This window comes from Notolepis coatsorum (assembly GCF_963971535.1).
Source record: "Notolepis coatsorum genome assembly, chromosome: 12".
Taxonomy (NCBI): domain Eukaryota; kingdom Metazoa; phylum Chordata; class Actinopteri; order Aulopiformes; family Paralepididae; genus Notolepis; species Notolepis coatsorum.
The window spans coordinates 6171669-6193942 of NC_140176.1; the positions used below are offsets into that span (position 1 = coordinate 6171669).

The 22274-nt window shown below is 44.7% G+C and overlaps 1 protein-coding gene across 1 annotated transcript in view; it reads right to left on the reverse strand.

Moving 5' to 3' along the window:
* Positions 1 to 22274, reverse strand: part of LOC311238570 (uncharacterized protein) — a 51582-nt gene that overhangs the window by 17403 nt on the left and 11905 nt on the right. Inside the window, exons 2-10 of the mRNA XM_084326669.1 lie at positions 21382 to 21627; positions 20875 to 21141; positions 18949 to 19266; positions 18089 to 18276; positions 16870 to 16925; positions 16521 to 16744; positions 13215 to 13474; positions 2282 to 2410; positions 66 to 237 (exon numbers count right to left, since the gene is read on the reverse strand). Coding sequence (XP_084182795.1) covers positions 66 to 237; positions 2282 to 2410; positions 13215 to 13474; positions 16521 to 16744; positions 16870 to 16925; positions 18089 to 18276; positions 18949 to 19266; positions 20875 to 21141; positions 21382 to 21627 — 1860 coding nt within the window. The remainder of the gene's footprint in view (positions 1 to 65; positions 238 to 2281; positions 2411 to 13214; positions 13475 to 16520; positions 16745 to 16869; positions 16926 to 18088; positions 18277 to 18948; positions 19267 to 20874; positions 21142 to 21381; positions 21628 to 22274) is intronic.

Consider the following 22274-nt stretch of genomic DNA (forward strand, 5'->3'; position numbering starts at 1 on the left):
ATTATTATTATTATTATTATTATTATCAGTGGGTATTCTGACGTCATCTGTCCACACACACTCACCTGCAGCAGTGGGTATTCTGACGTCAGCTGTCCACACAGGTTGTTCCTTTTGGTGGTTTTCCGTCGGCTTCAGCTCAAGGATCAACTTCACCTCCTTCACTTTATCAGTCAAGGAGACCTTAAACTTTGAAACGACGTTATTGTACGGGTCATCCTCATAGAATGGAGCGCCCTGCGTTAGAGTCCAAAATAAGAAGGTTACATTTTGTTTTACACTTAATATAAATCGTAAATGGTGCATTTATACAGCAGCTTTTATCCAAAGCGTCACTTTAGCTTTCACCTGTTCACTCACGCATTCACCTATTCACTCACACATTCACCTATTCACTCACACTTTCACCTATTCACTCACACTTTCACCTATTCACTCACTTTCACCTATTCACTCACACATTCACCTATTCACTCACACTTTCACCTATTCACTCACACATTCACCTATTCACTCACACTTTCACCTATTCACTCACACATTCACCTATTCACTCACACTTTCACCTATTCACTCACACATTCACCTATTCACTCACACATTCACCTATTCACTCACACTTTCACCTATTCACTCACACATTCACCTGTTCACTCATACATTCACCTATTCACTCACACTTTCACCTATTCACTCACACTTTCACCTATTCACTCACATTCACCTATTCACTCATACATTCACCTATTCACTCACACATTCACCCATTCACTCACACATTCACCTATTCACTCACACATTCACCTATTCACTCACACATTCACCTATTCACTCACACACCGACGGCGGAGGCAACCATGCAAGGTGCCGACCTGCTCATCGGGAGCAGTTAAGGGTTAAGTGTCTCGCTCAAGGACACTTCAACACGCTGCCTGGGAGGAGCAGGAATCGAACCGATCCGATTACCAGACGACTGCTTTACCTCCTGAGCCACTGTCGCGCCCTAATGTTTGGATTGGTTGCTTGGTCTTTTTTTCCCCTGCCCCTCTCCCCCACCCCCTCTTCCTTGATGGGGAAAAACTCATAAAATTGCTATTTGATAGTTTTGTAACTATTGACTTTACTTAATAGCAAATGCCTTCGCATTCCTCACAACAGCTCCTGTTAGGAGACGAGTCTGTGTCCTAAAATGTTTGTAATCCAATCCTAACTAGCTGACCAATACCTATTTCTTTATTTGGTCTTGTGTCAGGCTTGTATTGTGTTGCTATTCTTAAGAAGCATGTTCATTGGCTTAGTGACGACATGAAGGGAGCTTGTTCTTCCTGCTCCTGGCAGAATGTAATCACGTCTCCCGTCTGTAACTTATGCTTGTTTCACTTTGGAATAAACCGTTGAAAGATGTTTCTACCTTTAATTATTAGATATTATTGATAACCGTGACAATTTGAATATAGTCAGATATACGTGTCAATTTAGTGGCGTGATTATTTGTCAATTTGTTGACAATTATTTCACAGTAAATTTTCAATCAATCAAATTTCTAAATTGATTGATTGAAAATGTTATTAACAGATTGCAGAATGGGTACAATACAGTACGGCTCAATACACACAATTGTTAAGGGGATGCAGACCAGAGAAAGACTTTCGTTTTGTTTACATCAGGGTCCCCCATTTTTTATTCATAATGAATTGTAAGCAGGATGCAACTAGCACCGTGCAATCCATTATTTGTGGATCTCGTCCTTAGTGTCCGTTGGTTAATTTTTTTAATTGGAACCTAACTTCAACTTCTGTCTGTCCAACAAATGGATACTAATCAATGACAATGTATTAGAAACAGATGTAGACAGAGACAGGATCAATGTAGCCACATAACGTTAAAAGATCAAAGTAGGGGGGGGTAGAGGTCATCCGGAGGTTCCCAGTTTGATTCACACTCCTCCCGGTCATCGTGTCGAAGTGTCCTTGAGCAAGACACTTAACCCCTAATTGCTCCCGATGAGCAGGTTGGCACCTTTCACGGTCGCCTCTGCTGTCGGTGTGTGAATGTGTGAGTGAATGGGTAAGATGTGAGGAACAAATTTCAAAGCACTTTGCCATTTAAGCGCTCTACAGATATTGAGCGTAATTTTGTCAAATGTCCGGTGTCATCGCCAATACCGGTGTTGTCATGAGTTTTTATTAGTCACAGGAAATTCCACATCACCGTAGCAACGCTATTTGTAAGTATAATGAATTGAATCAACCAGCTACCAGGGTAAACCCTGCGACTGTACCTCGGGGTGGACTTTATATTTGGGATCAGTGGAGAGCTGGTAGTCCCTGCCAGGAACCAGCATACAGTCGTGGTTCTCATCTATGAAGACCTCTCGGACCCCGAACATCTTCTCCCTCTTCACTTGGACCTACAATGAGGAACATTGTCAAGGGGAAAGTAAATCCCATAAATACAGAACGCAGCAGCCCGTCTGATCTCCAACCTACCGACGTCAGCCCACGTTACCCTACTTCTCAGAGAGCTACACTGGCTTCCCATCGCTGCACGAGTCTGCTTCAAGGTCCTTAACCTGGCATACCATCAAGCCCCTAGTGACGAGGGGGCCTCCACTACACTAGTAAAGAAAATAAAAGAAATACGGAAAAAAATATATATAATCAGATCCAGCGTTTACTTTCACAGCGTCTATTAGTGACTTACTAGTATCATCTTATCTCTATCTATTTTTATTTCATTTTTTGTATTGCAAATAAAAATATGATTGATTGTGTTCGATAATGAGGGGGTGAGTCCTGTGTCACCTGCCGAGATACGCTGTGGGCGTGTTTTGTTTACCTGCAGTCTAAACTGTCATGGCGGCGCCCACTAGTCGAGTTTTTACACATGGATATTTGATATTCTCACTATTTGTCTTTTGTTGAGCACAAAGAAAATAACGTTTTAGTTAAATGTAAATTGTGTCTTGGCTCAAAGATTCTATCACTTTGTTTGAAACAATCTGACAGCATCCAATCAATTTCCGCGAGAGAAGAAGTAACGTTACAATTCAGAACGACGGATCCAGTCAAAAATGATACCAAAGATTGCTTCGTTTGCTTATAAAAACTACGTGGTGGTCAACAAAAAACGAATTGCAGTACGCAAAACGTGCAGGTCGAAATAACAGATGGAGATGCAACAACTTCCAACTTCGTTCAACATTTTGCTGCACAAAGAACAGTAAGTAACTTGGCGTGCTACTGTAGCTACAGTAGTTAAAGCCATCGATACAGTCAGTGTGGTGACGTTATCATTACATCCAAGATCGATACATGGCTGGCTAGGCAGCAGTTGGTAGTCATAGTCTTGTCTTATAAAATAAATAAACAATCAGCAATGTCTCGCTTGATGAATGGCCAGCAGTAGCCTAACAGTACTGCTGTTACTTAAAAATATTGATTGATTGAAAATTATATTAATAGATTGCAGAATGGGTACACTACAGTACGGCTCAATACAAACAATTGTTATGGGGATGCAGACCAGAAAAATACTTTCGTCTTGTTTACATCAGGGTCCCCCATTTTCAATTCATCATGACATTTATGACATACATGACATACAGCTATACAGTACTGTATAAGAGACATAGATTCATGAGAAACAGAAATATATACATTCGAAGGGGAAGAAACTGTACATTGGAGGGGGTTGGGTAGGGGCGGGGGTTTCGACATTTACAGGGGCCAGTTTTTAATTGCAGCCACCCGTAGGTGCTCTTTGAGAGCGGTTTTGAAGGAGGGTAGGGATTCACATTGTATGGGGCGTTCCACATTGTTATGGCATAATTGCTAAACGTGTTTAGTCCCTTGTTTGAGCCGAATCTGGGTTGAACATGATTTGTGGAACTCCCTCTGGTGTTGTGGTCGTGGTATGGTCGTGGTATTCACTGACCTTTGGGAAGTATTTTCGACATGTACATGGGTATCTTAGTGGTGTAGTGTATCTTGTAGACCAGGCCCATTGCAAGTTGCTGTACTCTGTCGTCTACTTTAAGCCATCCTAGGTTGTCAAAATGGGCAGGGGTGAGGTGGGTTTTAGGAGTAAGGTCAAGCAGTAGTCTGACCAGTTTGTTTTGTGATGTTTGTAGTCTTGTTTTTAGCTGAACAATAAAGTATAATATATTGTGTGGTACCCTGTCAATAACTTTGGCAGACAGGGAATATAATTAATTTTCAATACTTAAAAAAAGTCCTCAACTATACTTTTCTCTCTCGATGGATAGCTGTTTGTTGACGTGTTAAAAACGCATCAGTAGCAGGATTACTGTAATTTTGATTACTGTAGTTTGCCTGGTATGTAGCATTGGTTGGTGGCTGCCCCACCAGTTTTATATATAAAAAACACCACTGTGCGTGCTGGCACATGTGTGTGTGGCTGTGGGGGCCTCCACAAGAGTCTGGCCCAGAGGCCTCTGAATTCTTAATCTGGGCTTGCATACCATGAAGCGGCCATGTGGGGCGGCTATGGCTCAGGGGTAGAGCGGGGCGTCCAATGATCGAAGGGTTGGTGGTTCGAATCCCGCTCAAGCCCATGTCCATCCCATTGCCGTTGTGTCCTTGGGCAAGACACTTAACCTACTTGCCTCGTATGAATGTGTATGCATGTGAATCAATGTTGGTGGTGGTCGGAGGGGCCGTAGGCGATGATTATTCGCCACGCTTCCGTGAGTCTGCCTCAGGGCAGCTCTGGCTGCAATTGTAGCTTACCACCACCGGTATGACTGTGTATGAACGAATAATGGACTCTGTGAAGAGCTCTGAGTCAGAGAAGAGCGCTATATAAATCCAATCCATTATTATTATTATTATGAAGCGAGGGGAGTGGCTCCCTCCAGGGCAATGGTCTCCAACTACACACCATCAAGACCACTACCCCTATGACTACCTACTATGCTGATCTGTCTATTGGGTGAGTAGTTAAAGACCATTGACCGGAGGTAGTGGCTGTCTCGTAGTGCTGACCAAGGTGGTGGATGTCTCGGGGTCTTGGCCAAGATTGCAGTGACTGTTCTACATGCTCCACCGAGGCCATGGATCAGCTTCTTACCGTCTTCTGTCCGTGGTCCGTCAACGTGGTTTAGAAGTGGAGTTCATTGCTGGGTTAAGTACTTCTATTCTATTCACATATATGATTACCACTTGTATCTATTGCTATGTCCACCCATCACAATCACGCAAACTGCCTAACGCCTGTCCCGTCTCCCTGTCTCCCTATGAGTGGCTGTCTCGGAGTGATGATCGGAGTGTTGGACGTCCGTGATGATGACCGGGAGGATGCGACCCTCTCTGCGCCGCCCCTTTGCCTCAAATAGATCCGCTATCAGCTCTATCTTTAATCTTTCAAAATGTTCAGTTGCTATCGCATGCACTTATCTGTGTTTCACCACACATATGAGTGCATGCTTACCAACTGTGCGCCTGTTTTACTGCAACACTACTATCACCCACATCTAAGAAGGGAGATCCCCCCTTGAAGGTTTCTCTCCTCCACATTGCCTGTGGTGAATTTTTTCCTATTGCTAGGTTTTAGTGAGTTTTTCCTTACCTTCGTGTGGGGTATGTCTGGGAGTGTTGCATTTATTTAGCATTTATTTAAAAAATTTGGGACTTTATGGTGTTTTTGTTTTGTTCTTGACTTATTGTGATGTTTCTTCTTGACTTGTTTAACACTTTCGCGGCCACTGGGGCCCGTCTAATATAATGGTTGAGGGCCAGCTTTTGTAAACAAACGTGTGGCTTTTTGTACAGCTAAATCTATACTTTACAGTATTGCTATCCGTCCATTCTCATTGTCAATTGAGTGCATAAACCGTCCCTTCAAAATGGCTTAAAGAAAAAAAAATGCATCAATAGGTTCTCATTTTATAGCGCCGTGAATATAAGCTTTATAGCGGATTTGGGCTAGTATATTTTCTGGAAGGCTAGTTATAGAGCTAATAGCTGCTAACGTTATATCCAATGGCATTTCCGTTTTACAGATGCTACAGAAATAACTCAAACTGTATATGATCCGGACGATCCCAAAGCATGTATGCATGAAAGGGGCCCCCTTTCATGTATGCATTCAATAACATTGAATTAGCAATAACCGTGTTCGTCTAACTAGCCACATAGCCCGAACGGCTATCGGAACGGTGTCCGATCGGGCTGTAATTTACGTGAAGGGGATCTTACCGTGGTCGGGGCTGATCCCCCAGAGCATTTCCCCGTTATCGATCGCCATCTGGTAGATCGATATGTCCATTGGCTGATGATAAATCCTCTTATTGCATGGTGAAATCTGTGATTCGAAACGTAATCAAAGCTACAGGCTGGAGATCCAGAATCGTGCTACTCAAATCTCTGTTGAAAGAAAACAAAGAGACTGATCTGTTCGCCCACAGGGCACATTGCAGTAGCGCGATAGCGCCCCTAAGAGGATCTGGCCGGTATTGCACATTGTCGAATTCATAGAGCAGGGAAGATCTGCAGTGCCGCTCTGCGACCTTGAACAGGTTATTAAAATGGAATAAAAGCAATAACAACTTCCCACGGATATCTCTGTGATTCTGTCCACAACGCATGGATTCGAAAGCCGGATATATCCGTGGTCCGTCCCCAATGTGTTAAAGAAGACGTATCCGGCCCATGGGGACATTAACGTGTGTTGTCGGGCCTTACAAATACATTTGATTTGATTAGGTAGGAGGGAGCCGTTCCCCTCGCTGCACGATATGCCAGGCCTTATTCCAAATGTGGGCTTATTCCAAATTATTTGTTTGTGGTTGACTGTACATGGTGCTTGAGGTATAATTTAATCTGTTCATAAGGAATTATACGTTAATACATTGATAGTATGAGATAGAATGTTAGAATGTCAGTTCTGTATCGTTAGTGGCTTAGCTTGGCATCACACTGCACTATCTCGCGTACGTGCACGCGTACTGAATAAACCACAAATGTACCTCTAATACCAGTATTAGTCTGACCACACCCCTCATCAGCTTACCTTCATAAGCAGGTGTGTGGTCACCTGCTCTCGTCCTTCTCGCTTTCACCACAAGGAAGAAGTGCCTCGGTAGATCCCCACACTTGACACCATGATGGAAGAAATTGGATTAGGAACAGCTTTGGGAAACAAGGATACGTTGACATCATATCTTTATTTTCTCTCTCACTATTTTCGAGAAAATACGGCGATATTGTCTTCGTACTGGAGTGTTTGGAAGATGATGATCATTCTAAAAACCCTCCACCGGTTTTCGTATTGGGAGCACGCCGCTGCATGCTTCTCAACTGCAGTTCCTTGCTGTGTTTGTTGGGGTGAAACCTGTCAGGCCACAGCTGAACTGTCGGACATGCCGCTGTTGTGAGAAGCGGTGCGTTCCAGGTTGGGTGAGTAGTGTTTGCTGGCGGGCTCCACTTGTCTGTTAGTGCTATGGGGGCTACTTGACAAAGTTTATGGAAACCGGCCCCAGGCTAGGGTCCTTTCTTTAGCCACCTAGGCGACAGAAGACCTTGGTCTGAAGACCATTATAGTTTTAACTATAGTGGGCCGCGACCATTGACACTGGTGATCCCTGTGTGTTCTGGACGAGTGGATTCTCTCTGTCACCGTGTTAAGGCCCCATCTTTCATATCCAAATGAGAGTATTCCTTCACGAGGGGATATGTGCATGTAATGTGCGATAGCGGCAGATTCATGTTTAAAGTCAGCTACACAGGCCAGTTGGTACTGTGCTGATTTCCGTCGGATGTGGTAATGTCACCGTTGTGAAGCGGTGTTGACGTCTTGTTTTCTCTTTTCTCTTAAAAAGTGAGGAGAGGTTCAGAACGGCGGCCTGTCTGGGTGAGTGTTATGTCATTGTTTACATGTTCATAGCTTACGGTTAGCCAGTCAGCTGTTAACTGCTGCGTTAGCCTGCTGGATCGCTGCATGGCCTGCTTAAGGCCTACTATTAGCCAGTCAGCTGTTAGCTGCGGGGCTAGCATGTCGTGGTCGCTAGGTAACGTTAGCTTGCTGCTATGGCCATGGCTGGCGCGGGGTAGCTTAGCTTCTCGCGCGCCGCCGGGAGCTCGCTTCTGATCGCCGTTGGCTTGATGCTATTCTGTTGAACGTGCTTTGATTTTAACATGTTTTACACTCTTGACCGCGACGTCATCCTTGACAGGGGATGTTTCGTCGACCCTGCCCTGAGCCTGGACGGGGATTGCGTCAACAAAAAGGACTGTAGCGACTGGTTGGAGCGGCGACGCTGCCCGGATCGAACAACACAGGACGGCTGTGTTCTACGGTGTCTTGTGACTGCACTTCGCTGATCTGCGTTCCGGGTAGGTACGGGGTTGACCAGACCTCATAACACGTCTTCTGGTTTTACTTTGCTAAGTGTATTGTGAATAACGGTGTTTTTTCCCAAAACGTGTGTTGTTGCAATACATTTAGGATACGTTGCGGGTCATGTGTGGGCTGTTTTTGTCACTGGCAGTTAGCTTCTCCGTGCAGATCGTGATGTATTGATCTGGTTGTTGTGTGAGAAACATCATGGTGTTTATGTGTACCGTGTACTCACTACTAAGGCAACTAACCTATGAAGCTATGCTTGGTGACAAGTGAGTAAAAGAATGTTCTTTCTCAGACTAATGACAATGAACAGTGTGTTCACACATTAACAGGTTTTCCTGTTTTAACTGGCCGTATTGAGGGTAAAATAGGAGGATTGTGTTTTTCCCCCCCGGTTCCCTGGGGACTTTATCACCTCCTATCAGACATGTTGTGCATTAATTGTGTCTTTTGTGTGGTAGGGATACGATGTAACTCTTAGCTTGATTGCTGAGGTTGTGCTAAATCTGCTGGAGAAACTTATTTCCTAAAGGGAAATTGGTTTGGTTGCTGTCATGTGTGCTTAGCAAGGCCTGTGGTCGATACTAATCAAGAATGATGTATTCTCTCATTGTGAAAAAAACGGCGTTCCTCTGTTGAGTGTTTTTGCCATTTTTTGTAGGTGATGATGGGTTGTGTGTGTCATGTGTGTGTCATGCGACCTACAACTGGGTTGTACTGGCCACAGAAGCACATGTGTATGTTGGACCGGGGTTCTTAGAGCCCTCTCTATTCTGTGTTTTTCCTTAGTAAAAATCAGATAGCAGGTTAGCTCATGCGCTGTGTGGAGCTGTGAAACGCTTCATAGAGCTGACTATGACTGTGTCATTTTCTCTTTTTGTCGTTACGTCGTATCATGGGTGTGGGGTCGTAAAGGGGTGAACTGGTAACCTTTCCTCTCCCCATTGTTCTGTCGGTCAGGGGTACACCCCCTGTCCTTCAAGGTTCCCGTCACGTGGCGGTTCGGCACGTTACGGGGGGGGGGGGGGGGGGGGGGGGAGGGAGTTCCTGGTCCCACGGCCTGGTATATTGGGCGTGTGCACCGCAGGAATTCCCCCGCCATAGAGTACGTCACCGTGCGCGTCTCTGTTGGTAGGACTTCCGTGTGCTGTTCAGGTCCATGTGATGGATCTGTTTTCAGGGGGGGTGGTCAGGGCTCCTCCTCACCAAGCGCCTATTCAGGCCTTCTGTGAGTTCGGACTCCTTCTTCCATGGAGGAAGCCTCCATCAGAGTACAGAGCCTTCCTCCTCAGATTGTCAAAGTGAGTGGACCCTCTAGAAGGGTCCTTTTCTATTGTATGTATATTCGATTCAATTCGTTTATTGAGTGTGTATGGGTTCAGTGCCTCTTCCCCGGAGGCCCTAAAACCAGTTTTTTACATGGCTCAAGGTGCAATATATTCTTTTCAATCTGTACAGCTCGCGTGGGAAGTCTCTCTGGGGATCCCCGTCTCTTTCCTATGGGAGGGTGGTGGGATGTAAAAATGTGAACATTTTTTACCCCGGCTGTGTAGACTGGGATACATACTGTTGATGCTTCCTTCTTTCTATTCCAGAAGTGTTGGAGTTAGGGAGTGTCACACCCCTCTTGTCGTTCCCCTGGGCGCCTTGGGGATTCAATGACAGGTCTGAATAGCCTGTTCATTGATGGGGGTGTGTCCCGACGCACGTATAGTGCTAGCTCGCTGTAAACAGGCGATTGACTGGCACGCCTTGGTTGCTTGTGGTTGAAACAGCGTTTTTATAAAGCAACTGAGATGGGGGTTTTTCCTCTTCCGACGACCACATCCCATGACCTGGGTGGGTTGTCGACGGATTCTCGTTCATGTCTGGGGGATGATGACGGGATGGATCTGAACATATGTAGTGGGGTCTCACGCCCTTGGGGTGGGCCACCAGGCGCGGTTCGTCCGAACGTCTGGGTGGCGCCTTCTTTTCATGTTAAGATCAACACGCATATCTGCCCTTCTCCTGGAGTAGGCATGTCGGCGTGGTTAGGGCACGGGACTGGTTCTGGTCACGCTGGTCCAGATCAGTTGAACCCGTTGTCCGCCGGGGATGCAGATCTGCTGTTCTGGTACCCTGAGGGACTTGGGCTTTTTTCAGGGGGAAAAATGCCAGGTCGGTCTGGGTGTCACAGGGTTAAGCGCTATGGAGACCCTGGTTGGGTATGTTTTTACTCAGCACTGTCGTCATGGCTTACAGCCATGCCATTCTGTACGCGCTCGATCTCGTCGGATCTCGGCCGCTACACAGGTTGGTCCTGGTTAGTACTTGGTTGGGAGACCGCCGGGGAATACCAGGTACGGTGTGCTTAGGGGCTGGTTCTCCATTATTTTTCGCTCCTCTCTCACGCATGGCGAAGAGGGGCCTGTGGGGGTGGTTTTTTGACCTCCTCTGGTGACCCTGTGCTTCCCGTACCGCCAGGCCCGGTCCGAAGTGATGTTTGCGACCCGTAGGCCTGGGTTAACCCTTTTTGGAAACTGGAACACTTGTACTGCGGTATAGCCGGTGTATACCCGCAGGTGTGTTTGAGTTTTTTCTTGAGGGGTTATAGGAACAACCACCGCATTGGGTAACACCGAGGTGGTTGATTCCCTGGTGTGTTGGAGCAGTGTCAACTCCCGGGTTCACCGTTTGAGGGTGCCCCTGCACGTTCATGACGTCTGCCAATCGTGTCGGCCTTCTCTGCCTCGACCCCTCTGGGTGGGGGTTGTTAAATGGAGGCTTGGTCATGCAACACCGCCAGCTTACGCTCCTTCCGCCGGGGCGGCTGTGTTCAGCTGTCCCCTCTGGCGCCTGTCTCGTCCGCAGTCTCCAGGCTAGGGTTAACAGCCTGTTGCCTGGTTTTTCCCCGGTGCGCTGCCTGCTTCCGTTGGTTAACCTTTTTTGTGTGCTTACGGCCATGCTGTTCTGCAGGGTTAGTGTGCCAGGCGGTGTACTGTTGGGGGGACGGGGCCCGCTCGGCTTACGGCCATACCGACCTGAACACGCCCGATCTCGTCCGATCTCGGAAGCTAAGCAGGTTCTGGCCTGGTTAGTACTTGGTTGGGATACCGCCTGGGATTACCAGGTGCAGTAACTGGGGGGCCTTTGTCCGAATACGCTGGCGATGTGGGGGGCGGGGCACTACGTGCCCACCTGGTGGGGTCTTGATGCTGGCATCATGGACTTCTCCGGGCCCCCATTCCAGGGAGTCCAGTCCTTTTGGTGGGTCTGGGTCTTCCTTCGCGCTCCGCTGCTACGGCCTTGCCACGGGGTTGGGTTTGCCCTTGACCCGTGATTCTGGGGGCAGTGACGAGGTTGTTCCTCCGTTCGTTCCCGGGTGGCATGCGGGTTGTGCGTGTGTGTAGTCGTGGGGTCAAGCCACGGTCTGCTCACCCTGTGCGTTAAGTTGCTTGAGTGCCTCTTCGCACGGTCGGGTCCGTCGCCTTCCCGTGAAGCCTCTAATAGGGGGGATACCCTCCATTAGGGGGGGTCGGGGGGGCTCGGCCCTCCCTGTTCTGATGGTTTTGGGGGGCTGTCAGCGGGGTGTATTTGTCAGCCAAGTGGCTCCGCTTGGCCTCCCTTGTGCAGTGTGATGCCAAGCTAAGCCACTAACGATACAGAACGTTCTGTTAGTTAGGGGCGATGCTTGGCATCGGACGGCCGCTGCAGCCCTTGTCCTCACCTTGTGGTGAAAGCTTGGGAAGGAGGAGAGCAGGTGACCACACACCTGCTTATGAAGGTAAGCTGATGAGGGGTGTGGTCAGACTAATACTGGTATTAGAGGTACATTTGTGGTTTATTCAGTACGCGTGCACGTACGCGAGATAGTGCAGTGTGATGCCAAGCATCGCCCCTAACTAACAGAACTTGGTTATAGTCATAACCTAACGTTAATTTCTCTTTCTCTCTCTCTCTGCTCCCTGCTATTTGACGCCTGGTTCCTGCCTGCTGTGAAGACCTGCCATTGTGTGTGTGAGTTTTAACTTAGCCTGAAGTCAAATCGTGACTTCACTTATTGTGAACTGAACCGTATTTTTTAATAAAGCAACTTCTGATATTAACACTTTGAGTGCCACTCACGGCTTTTCTCTGGTTTACGACCTGACCGTTGAATGCCACGCCCTGAGTATTCTCTTCTTTTTTTTTTAGCGATCTGAAATCATATTGCATCACGCGAGCCTACCGTTGGAGATCCAGGGACCGCCGCCGCTCAGATCTGAAAAAAGCGCCCCCTATCGTCTCCCAGATGGTAAATCACCCTTTTGGAATGGACTCAATGAAAGTGAATGGGAGAACGGATTTCTGACTCCACATTTTACTTCTCACTGATGCAGCCGGGGTCTACCAGAGTTCATTCTGGAGCCTCTGAGCCGCACGGATCATGTGTTCTACTGTATACACGTTGGATCTATACACTTATCGATTTTTTCGAATGGTGATCAGGAATTGGAATATACCATTTGGATACCATCTGATGTCAGGTAAGGAATCTATGTTATCAGTGTTAGGATAATCAGACTCGTTTGAAAGTGTTAAGAAGTATCTTGAGATATTTTCCTACAACGGAATATACCACATGCTCATTCCAAATGATTCAATATTAAACATTGAATAATTTTGGCACCTTTAAGTAGTCAGGTTATAGAGCATGTTATGAATCCCAGGAGCGGTTTCATTTGAGTTTTTACATAGATGTATTTTCACCATTAAATATTTTTTATTTAAATAACCTCAATACGAAGCAGATGCTAGGGGCCATATAATGTAGTGTTGACGGTTGATGGCATAAGCTTTTTTTTAAGGAGATAACTTGCAATACGTACCTCGTCTATTGCAATATTTCTCGGTTGCATCAGCACCTTGATGAGCGGCTTTCGATCGGGGTCCTCTGAAGGCTGGTAGAACAGCAGCACGAGAGCTCCGATTGGACACACCGGAGCCTTCTCGTCCTTGGTCAGCCCGTATTTACAGAACCCACAGATGTTGATTATGACATGTGTCTTTGTGATCATATTGGGACGTCTGAATCTGGTGCAGCCATTTGTGGCCAAATGAGCCACAGAAAGGAAGTCACATCCGCCCTCTGGAGAAAACAAAAAGATTAACAAAAGGTCAGATTTTTGGACGCTAAGTGGTCTGAAAATAGTAGTACGAGTTCTGGCCCGGTTCAAAGTGTACGAGAAGCTTCAGACAGGCAGCAAATGGGTTCACAAGACAATAAAGTGATAATCCACACCAAAACACACAGGCAAACATTTTAGCCATCCACAACAGAAAGCTGTGAACCTATTTCCTATGCTTTAGAGCAGGGGTGGCCAACCAGTCAGAGACTAAGAGCCACAAAAATGACTGTGGTACCACAAAGAGCCACACCATATACCAGCGTTTCTCAACCTTTTTTTTCAGTCACGGCACCCTTCATGTGTTTATAGGTCTCACCCTCTGGCCTCTGAAGTTGCTAATGTCTTTTTTATTTGGGCCTCACAGGGTTAAAAGTACCCTGTGAGACCCACGGTTGCAAAATTACCAAACACTTTTAGCCATTTAAAAAAAAAAGTCTGTAAATGTTTATTTAAAAAATGTTAAGCACATGTATAGTCAATTGGTCCTGTTGTTCAGCCTCACAGTGCTATTGGATAGTAAATGTGTTTATATGTCCCACCCTCTGGCCTCTGAAGTCGCTAATGTCTTTTTAATTTGGGCCTCACAGGGTTAACCTCTTAAGCCCGAGATATACAGTAAAAGTGTATATTTTCAGCATTACGCTTGTTTACCAATGATTTTAACTGTTATTAGTGAAATATAAGATTATAGAAATCTCAGGGCATTGAGTCGGAAACCAGCGCATATTGACGGGAGGAAGTGGAGCAGCTGTGTTTTTCTCCCATCCCAATTTAGTCGTTATGCCAATTCCCCCCTCCCCTTCCTGGTTGTTGCTCGCATGTGCCCCCCTGAAGTCTATCAGATGCTTCCTCCGAGACATAGGAGACAGCCAGCAGCATCTTTTCACCTGGCATCGAGGACTCTCATTGGTGAGATGTAACACGTGGGAGGTCACACTACCCTCACCATCTCCCTCCCTCGCTGTGCAGGCGCCCGACCTGTAGGAGTCGCCGTTTACAACGACCAGAATACCACCCCACCGGCTTCCCTCCTGCTGACTGACAATTGAGCCAGTATGATGGCCTGCCAAGCCGGAGGCAACGCTGACAGCCGGATTCGATACCAGTGTCTCTTGCGTTGGTGACGAGTGCCTAGTCCGCTGCGCCACCCAGCCGCCCTAAGTGAGTGTAGTCTTTTGAAGGAAGAGACTCGGGGCTTTCGAATTTCGAAAAACTACCCTACCCAGCTCACGCCAGCCCCTGTCAATCATCTGACTTCTGGATTTACTTTTTTATTTCTCTTATTTTTTGGTATTATCTCCCACAAACCTGAACGTTATTGCCATAAAACAGAACGCAGTTAGTTTCTCTACCTTTCTGTGAACGTCTAGCAAAAAACGGTGTGGCAATATGATGAAAAATGGTGGAGATATTTACATTATAAAAAAGATGGCAGAATTCAGTACTGTATCTACAAAACCTTCTGTTTAATCATCTTCCCTTTATTCATTTGCTTAGATTTTTCAGGTCTGGTCAATTTTAGCATGGTGTTATTCACAGTCAAAGATAAAAAAAAATCTTTTAAATAGAATTGATATTCTCCTTTGGTTCATTACAATTTACTCAAGTCTAGTAACAGACACACTATTTCTGACACTGGGAATACATTCCCTGAGATCCATAGATGTCCCTAGATTCAGATACCAAGAACATGTAAATGGACCATTTAAAGAAAAATCTGTAAATGTTTATTCTACGTCCTTATGGAATGAGTGACATACAAAAATATATATATATATATATTGTATTTTTTTTTTTTGATGGAAGAGCCACACATTGAAGGGCAAATAGCCACATGCGGCTCGCGAGCCGCGGGTTGGCCACCCCTGCACTAGAGAGTGATGTAGTTACTCAGTAGAGAGTGATGTAGTTACTCAGTAGAGAGTGATGTAGTTACTCACTAGAGAGTGATGTAGTTACTCAGTAGAGAGTGATGTAGTTACTCACTAGAGAGTGATGTAGTTACTCACTAGAGAGTGATGTAGTTACTCAGTAGAGAGTGATGTAGTTACTCACTAGAAAGTGATGTAGTTACTCAGTAGAGAGTGATGTAGTTACTCACTAGAGAGTGATGTAGTTACTCACTAGAGAGTGATGTAGTTACTCACTAGAGAGTGATGTAGTTACTCAGTAGAGAGTGTATGTAGTTACTCACTAGAGAGTGATGTAGTTACTCAGTAGAGAGTGATGTAGTTACTCACTAGAGAGTGATGTAGTTACTCACTAGAGAGTGATGTAGTTACTCACTAGAGAGTGTATGTAGTTACTCACTAGAGAGTGATGTAGTTACTCACTAGAGAGTGTATGTAGTTACTCACTAGAGAGTGTATGTAGTTACTCACTAGAGAGTGATGTAGTTACTCACTAGAGAGTGATGTAATTACTCAGTAGAGAGTGATGTAGTTACTCAGTAGAGAGTGATGTAGTTACTCACTAGAGAGATGTAGTTACTCACTAGAGAGTGATGTAGTTACTCACTAGAGAGTGTATGTAGTTACTCACTAGAGAGTGATGTAGTTACTCACTAGAGAGTGATGTAGTTACTCACTAGAGAGTGATGTAGTTACTCAGTAGAGTGATGTAGTTACTCACTAGAGAGTGTATGTAGTTACTCACTAGAGAGTGATGTAGTTACTCACTAGAGAGTGATGTAGTTACTCACTAGAGAGTGATGTAGGTACTCACTAGAGAGTGATGTAGTTACTCAGTAGAGTGATGTAGTTACTCACTAGAGAGTGTATGTAGTTACTCACTAGAGAGTGTATGTAGGTACTCACTAGAGAGTGTATGTAGGTACTCACTAGAGAGTGATGTAGTTACTCAGTAGAGAGTGATGTAGTTACTCACTAGAGAGTGTATGTAGTTACTCACTAGAGAGTGTATGTAGTTACTCACTAGAGAGTGTATGTAGGTACTCACTAGAGAGTGTATGTAGTTACTCACTAGAGAGTGTATGTAGGTACTCACTAGAGAACAGATCTAGGATCTCACAGTGTGGGAGGTGCAGTTGGAAGGCAGAGCCTCTCAGACAGGTTAACTGGTAGAGCGGTCCAGCAGCTCTCTTGCCAGTGTGTTTTAGAAAGTTCCTGTCCCAGGGTACCGTCCTATAGACCACCTCTCCCTCCGCCTCCATCCCAAACACCAGACCGGTCACACTGCACTCGAACAGACCTGCATGGGGGCAGGAGAACCTGGGCCACAGCGTACATGAGAAGTCAAACATGGAATTAAACAAGCAAAAGGCTCAATCATGAAGAATTAACATGTTTCAAGAAAAGGGAGGATAAATATGAAAATTTACAAAACAGTACAATACCGATATGTCCTCTTGTTATCTTGATAACTGCAAATTGGTGTAAATTCCAGAGTTGCCTAAAATATAAAACCAAAGCACTATCAAACATAGTTGCAATGAGGTGCTGGCGCTTAAATCATATAGATCATAACTTGATAAGACCACTGAAGGGCTTCTAGCTGAAGGGCTTCTAGTTGAAGGGCTTCTATCTGAAGGGCTTCTATCTAACGGGCTTCTAGTTCAAGTGCTTCTATCTAACGGGCTTCTAGTTCAAGTGCTTCTATCTGAAGGGCTTCTAGTTAAAGTGCTTCTATCTAACAGGCTTCTAGTTCAAGTGCTTCTATCTAACAGGCTTCTAGTTCAAGTGCTTCTATCTGAAGGACTTCTACTTCAAGTGCTTCTATCTGAAGGACTTCTACTTCAAGTGCTTCTATCTGAAGGACTTGTAACTGTAGTAACGGTACAGCTTCTAACTGAAAGGCTTCTAACTGAAAGGCTTCTAACTGTAGGGCTTCTAGTTTACGGGCTTCTATCCGACAGGCTTTTATCTGAAGGGCTTTTATCTGAAGGGCATTGGGTTTAAGGGCTTCTATTTGAAGGGCTTCTATCTGAAGGGCTTCTGGTTTAAGGGCTTCTATTTGAAGGGCTTCTGGTTTAAGGGCTTCTGGTTTAAGGGCTTCTATTTGAAGGGCTTCTATCTGAAGGGCTTCTGGTTGAAGGGCTTCTGGTTTAAGGGCTTCTATCTGTAGGGCTTCTGGTTTAAGGGCTTCTAACCAAAGGGTTTTTAACTGAGGGGCTTCTGGTTTAAGGGCTTCTAACCAAAGGGTTTTTAACTGAGGGGCTTCTATCTGAAGGGTTTCTAATTGAAGGCCTTCTAACCAAAGGGTTTTTAACTGAAATGTTTCTAGTTAAAGCTGCACAGTGCCTAGCTGAAGGGTTTCTATAGGGCCTCGAACACACTGAACTTAATAAACGTTATGATGCCAACGTGTGGGAGGATTTACATGTGCCCTGACGACGGAGTTGTACCAACACATGTTGGCACGTTGACATTTATTAAGGGGATCAAGCTGCCATCCTGAAACATTATTAAAAGATCCCATGTGTGATGACAGCTGTTGTGAAAGAGTCTGCTAGTTACTCACTAGAATTTAAAGTTTAAAGGCAAATGAGTTATTCCTTCATTCATAGTACATCATACCTGTAACACCATGTGAGGTGTACTGATAGTACATCATACCTGTAACACCATCACCATGTCAGGTGTACTCAAAGAGCGGGTTAATCTTGAGGCCTTGCCTCCCTCCTCTCCGGAGCCGTAGCCAGGCCATGAACAGCTGTGAGAACGAGACACGCGTCTGGATGTTCCTCTGGGTGGCTCCTCCGTTGTTGTCGGACTGGGACTGGGAGCTGGCTGGTTAGGCTCTTCTAACATAATTACATTTCAATCAATTAAAACTGAGATAGTTAGTTATGTAAATACTACATTATGACGGCTTCAACTAAAGTGATTTGTTTAATCCTCTCGATAAGGGCCAACTTGACTTAACAAAAACAATAAAACTATAAGCCCTTGAGGAGGCTGTTACCGGCTAAAAACCTATAGTTGACGCGTCTGTGGCCGCTGTTGTATACCGTCTGGTGAAAGGAATGAATGTCCACAAGGTCCGTTCCACTAGTACCCCAAATGGGTTTATTTACCACATAATTAACGTATGCACCAATTGCATGTGATACAAAGCAAATGCCAACGATACCTTCAAAAGAACAAACAAACACTATACACTACAAACAAAACGATAACAAAACAACGTGCCGTGTCGACGTGACGGTCAAAAACTATTTAGCCCTGCCGGTAACCAAACGCACCTGGCTGTCATCAGTCCCGTTATTCATTAAGTAGCTGAGTATGTCACCTACTGGTGAGCAACGGGTACTGATGCCACAAACTCAATTTGGCAGGCTGCAGGCACACTGTATATAGGCAGAACCCAACATAAATACATAAATCCAAACAAATGCATAAAATATAACATATGGCACTACAACCATGTAAATTGGCTCTTACACTCTCTATTCTAAAGTTCTCCATGTTCTTACCAGTGGTTATGTTCTGAGGGCCAGAGGAACCCAGATATTCTGTCAGCATGGTAGAACCCTCCGCTGTCTCCATGTCATCCTCTGAGATGTACATCTCCCTTTCTTCATTGAACAGTTGGGAATGGTAGCCAGAGGGGTAGCCAGAGCTGGCGGCAGAGCCAGAGTGGTAGCCATGGCGGGCGGCAGAGCGGCTGGAGGTAGAGCTGGCGGCAGAGCGGCTGGAGGTAGAGCTGGCGGCAGAGGCAGAGTGGTAGCCATGGCGGGCGGCAGAGCGGCTGGAGGTAGAGCTGGCGGCACGACGAGAGTCTGACATGAGGCCTGCAACATTGTAGAAACAATTTTAACAACGCTTTTGATTATGAAGGGTGCTACTCTTTTTTTTACTGCTTTTCCCATACTTCTCGTAGATCAAATTAATTTTTTAATTATTCATGCAATCTATTTTTAAAATTGTTCACCAATGTGTTTTTAAATTAAAATAATTAAGGTTCATCTAAATATTCTCTTTTGTCTATGACATTAAATAATTGCTATCAGTGATCAGCAAATTATGACACTTTTTTGTAAACGCGCATTTAATGAATAGATACGATGCATTATCTTTACACTTTAAAATCTCAGCATTATCACACAATCCCATCCTCTTCAGATGTTCTTCTCTTACCTTTAATCTGAAACTGAAACCGTGGGCGGGTGGGTGAGTGAGTGAGTGAGTGAGTGAGTGAGTGAGTGAGTGAGTGAGTGAGTGAGTGAGTGAGTGAGTGGGTGGGTGAGTGAGTGAGTGAGTGAGTGAGTGAGTGAGTGAGTGAGTCAGTGAGTGAGTGAGTGAGTGGGTGGGTGAGTGAGTGAGTGGGTGGGTGAGTGAGTGAGTGAGTGAGTGAGTCAGTGAGTGAGTGAGTGAGTGGGTGGGTGAGTGAGTGAGTGAGTGGGTGAGTGAGTGAGTGAGTGAGTGAGTGAGTGAGTGAGTGAGTGAGTGAGTGGGTGGGTGAGTGAGTGAGTGAGTGAGTGAGTGAGTCAGTGAGTGAGTGAGTGAGTGGGTGGGTGAGTGAGTGAGTGAGTGGGTGAGTGAGTGAGTGAGTGAGTGAGTGAGTGAGTGAGTGAGTGAGTGAGTGGATATCTATTTGTATAACAACATAAAACAAAGACAAGAGATTGTCAGGGAGGTAGGTGTCATACTATTTATCTTTCTATCTTTCTTTCCACTGATTCTGGCTATTTTATAGATAGGTTATTATGTTACTTCATTAGATTAGATTCAAATGTATTGTCATTATACAGCACAAGTACAGTACAACGAAAATACGTTTGGCATCCAACCAGAGTGCAAATCTAACAGTAAAGTGCAATAGTACTATACAATGTACAGGTGATTAAACTGGGTATAAAATAAAATATATAAATTAGTACTACTGGGTGTAAAACAGTATGGTAGTAGTCATACTGGCCAGCAGCATAACTAGTAAGAGTAGGTAAGGGATATGTACAGATATAGATATAGTATCTACAGATATAGATATAGTATCTATCTATAGATATGTACAGATATAAATATAGTATCTACAGATATGTAAAAAGCATTATGTGCAGGTATGTACAAACAGATGGATATATATATATATATGGTATATACAGCATTAATGTACATGCTACCATACAGAGTTATATGGGTTGTATGCAGGTGTATAAGTAGGTATATAGGAGGATTATATGAAGACAGATATGGATATGTATATATATGTGGTAATTATATATAATGTTGATGGGGTTGATGTTGAGGTCCTTGGTTTCCACGAGGTCACCACGTTTGGAGATGTATTGTTCAACAGAGACACATTACATAGCTTCTCTTTATCAGAGGTAGTTCTCACAATACATTCAACAAGCTTACTGTCATTTGTATTTGAAATGCAGATGTTCTTCTCTTACCTTTAATCCTTAACCTCTCCACATACTGTCTTAACTTCTCATTAGGATAATAGTGACCCATCCTCTTCAGACTCTTCACTGTGATCCTCACAGCTACCTCAGAGCCGTATGTCTCCACCATCTGATCCACGGTGGTCTTCATGTCAGTGTTCTCCAGCTGGCTCTCAGGGATGGTAGGCCAGCCAGGCAGCAGGTCAGTGGTCAGAGAAGACTGAAACCTCTTCAGATCATCTGTGTTCAGCCTCTCAAGAGTTTCTAGCAGAAGATCTGAGAAATCAATAGACTTTTAATCTTACCTGTACATTTTTTCTTAATTATTAACTTTTTTATTATTCATGCAATCTTTTTAAAAATCTTTTCACACATGTGTTTTTAAGTTAAAATAATTAAGGTTTATCTAAATATTCTCTTTAGTCTATGACATTAAATAATTGCTATCAGTGATCATCAGCAAATTATGACACTTTTTTATAAACGCGCATTTAATGAACAGATACGATGCATTACCTTTACACTTTAAAATCTCAGCATTATCACACAATCCCATCCTCTTCAGACTCTCCACTGTGATCTTCACAGCTCCCTCAGAGCCGTATGTCTCCACCATCTGATCCACTGTGGTCTTCATGTCAGTGTTCTCCAGCTGGCTCTCAGGGATGGTAGGACAGCCAGGCAGCAGGTCAGTGGTCAGAGAAGACTGAAACCTCTTCAGATCATCTGTGTCCAGCCTCTCAAGAGTTTCTAGCAGAAGATCTGGTACAAAGAGGCAATGAACATGTTATGAAAGTCAAACATTGCTTAACTGGTATTTCACCCATTGTCAGTAATCACTGATATTGTAACGTGTTCAGCTAAAAGATGTTCAGCCTCATCTGTGAGAAAAGAGACTAGTTTTGTGATATATCCATGATAGCATGTGACTGAGACAGTGAGTGAGTGAGTGAGTGAGTGAGTGAGTGAGTGAGTGAGTGAAAGAGTGAGTGAGTGAGTGAGTGAGTGAGTGAGTGAGTGAGTGAGTGAGTGAGTGAGTGAGTGAGTGAGTGAGTGAGTGAGTGAGTGAGTGAGTGGATATCTATTTGTTTTAACAACATAAAACAAGATTGTCAGGGAGGTAGGTGTCATAATATTTATCTACTATCTTTCTTTCCACTGATTCTGGCTATTTTATAGATAGGTTATTATGTTACTTCATTAGATTAGATTCAAATGTATTGTCATTATACAGCACAAGTACAGGACAAAGAAAACCCACCGCGGCAGCGCGAGCATATAACAAAATAAAGTTTCAAAAGGAGTGGAAGTTTGGACTCTTTGGAGATAACGTTAGTAGTGTTTCAAGAGCAGAGGTGGAAAATGAGCTACACTTTCTAACAACCTGCCCAGTGTGCCCACTGTACCAA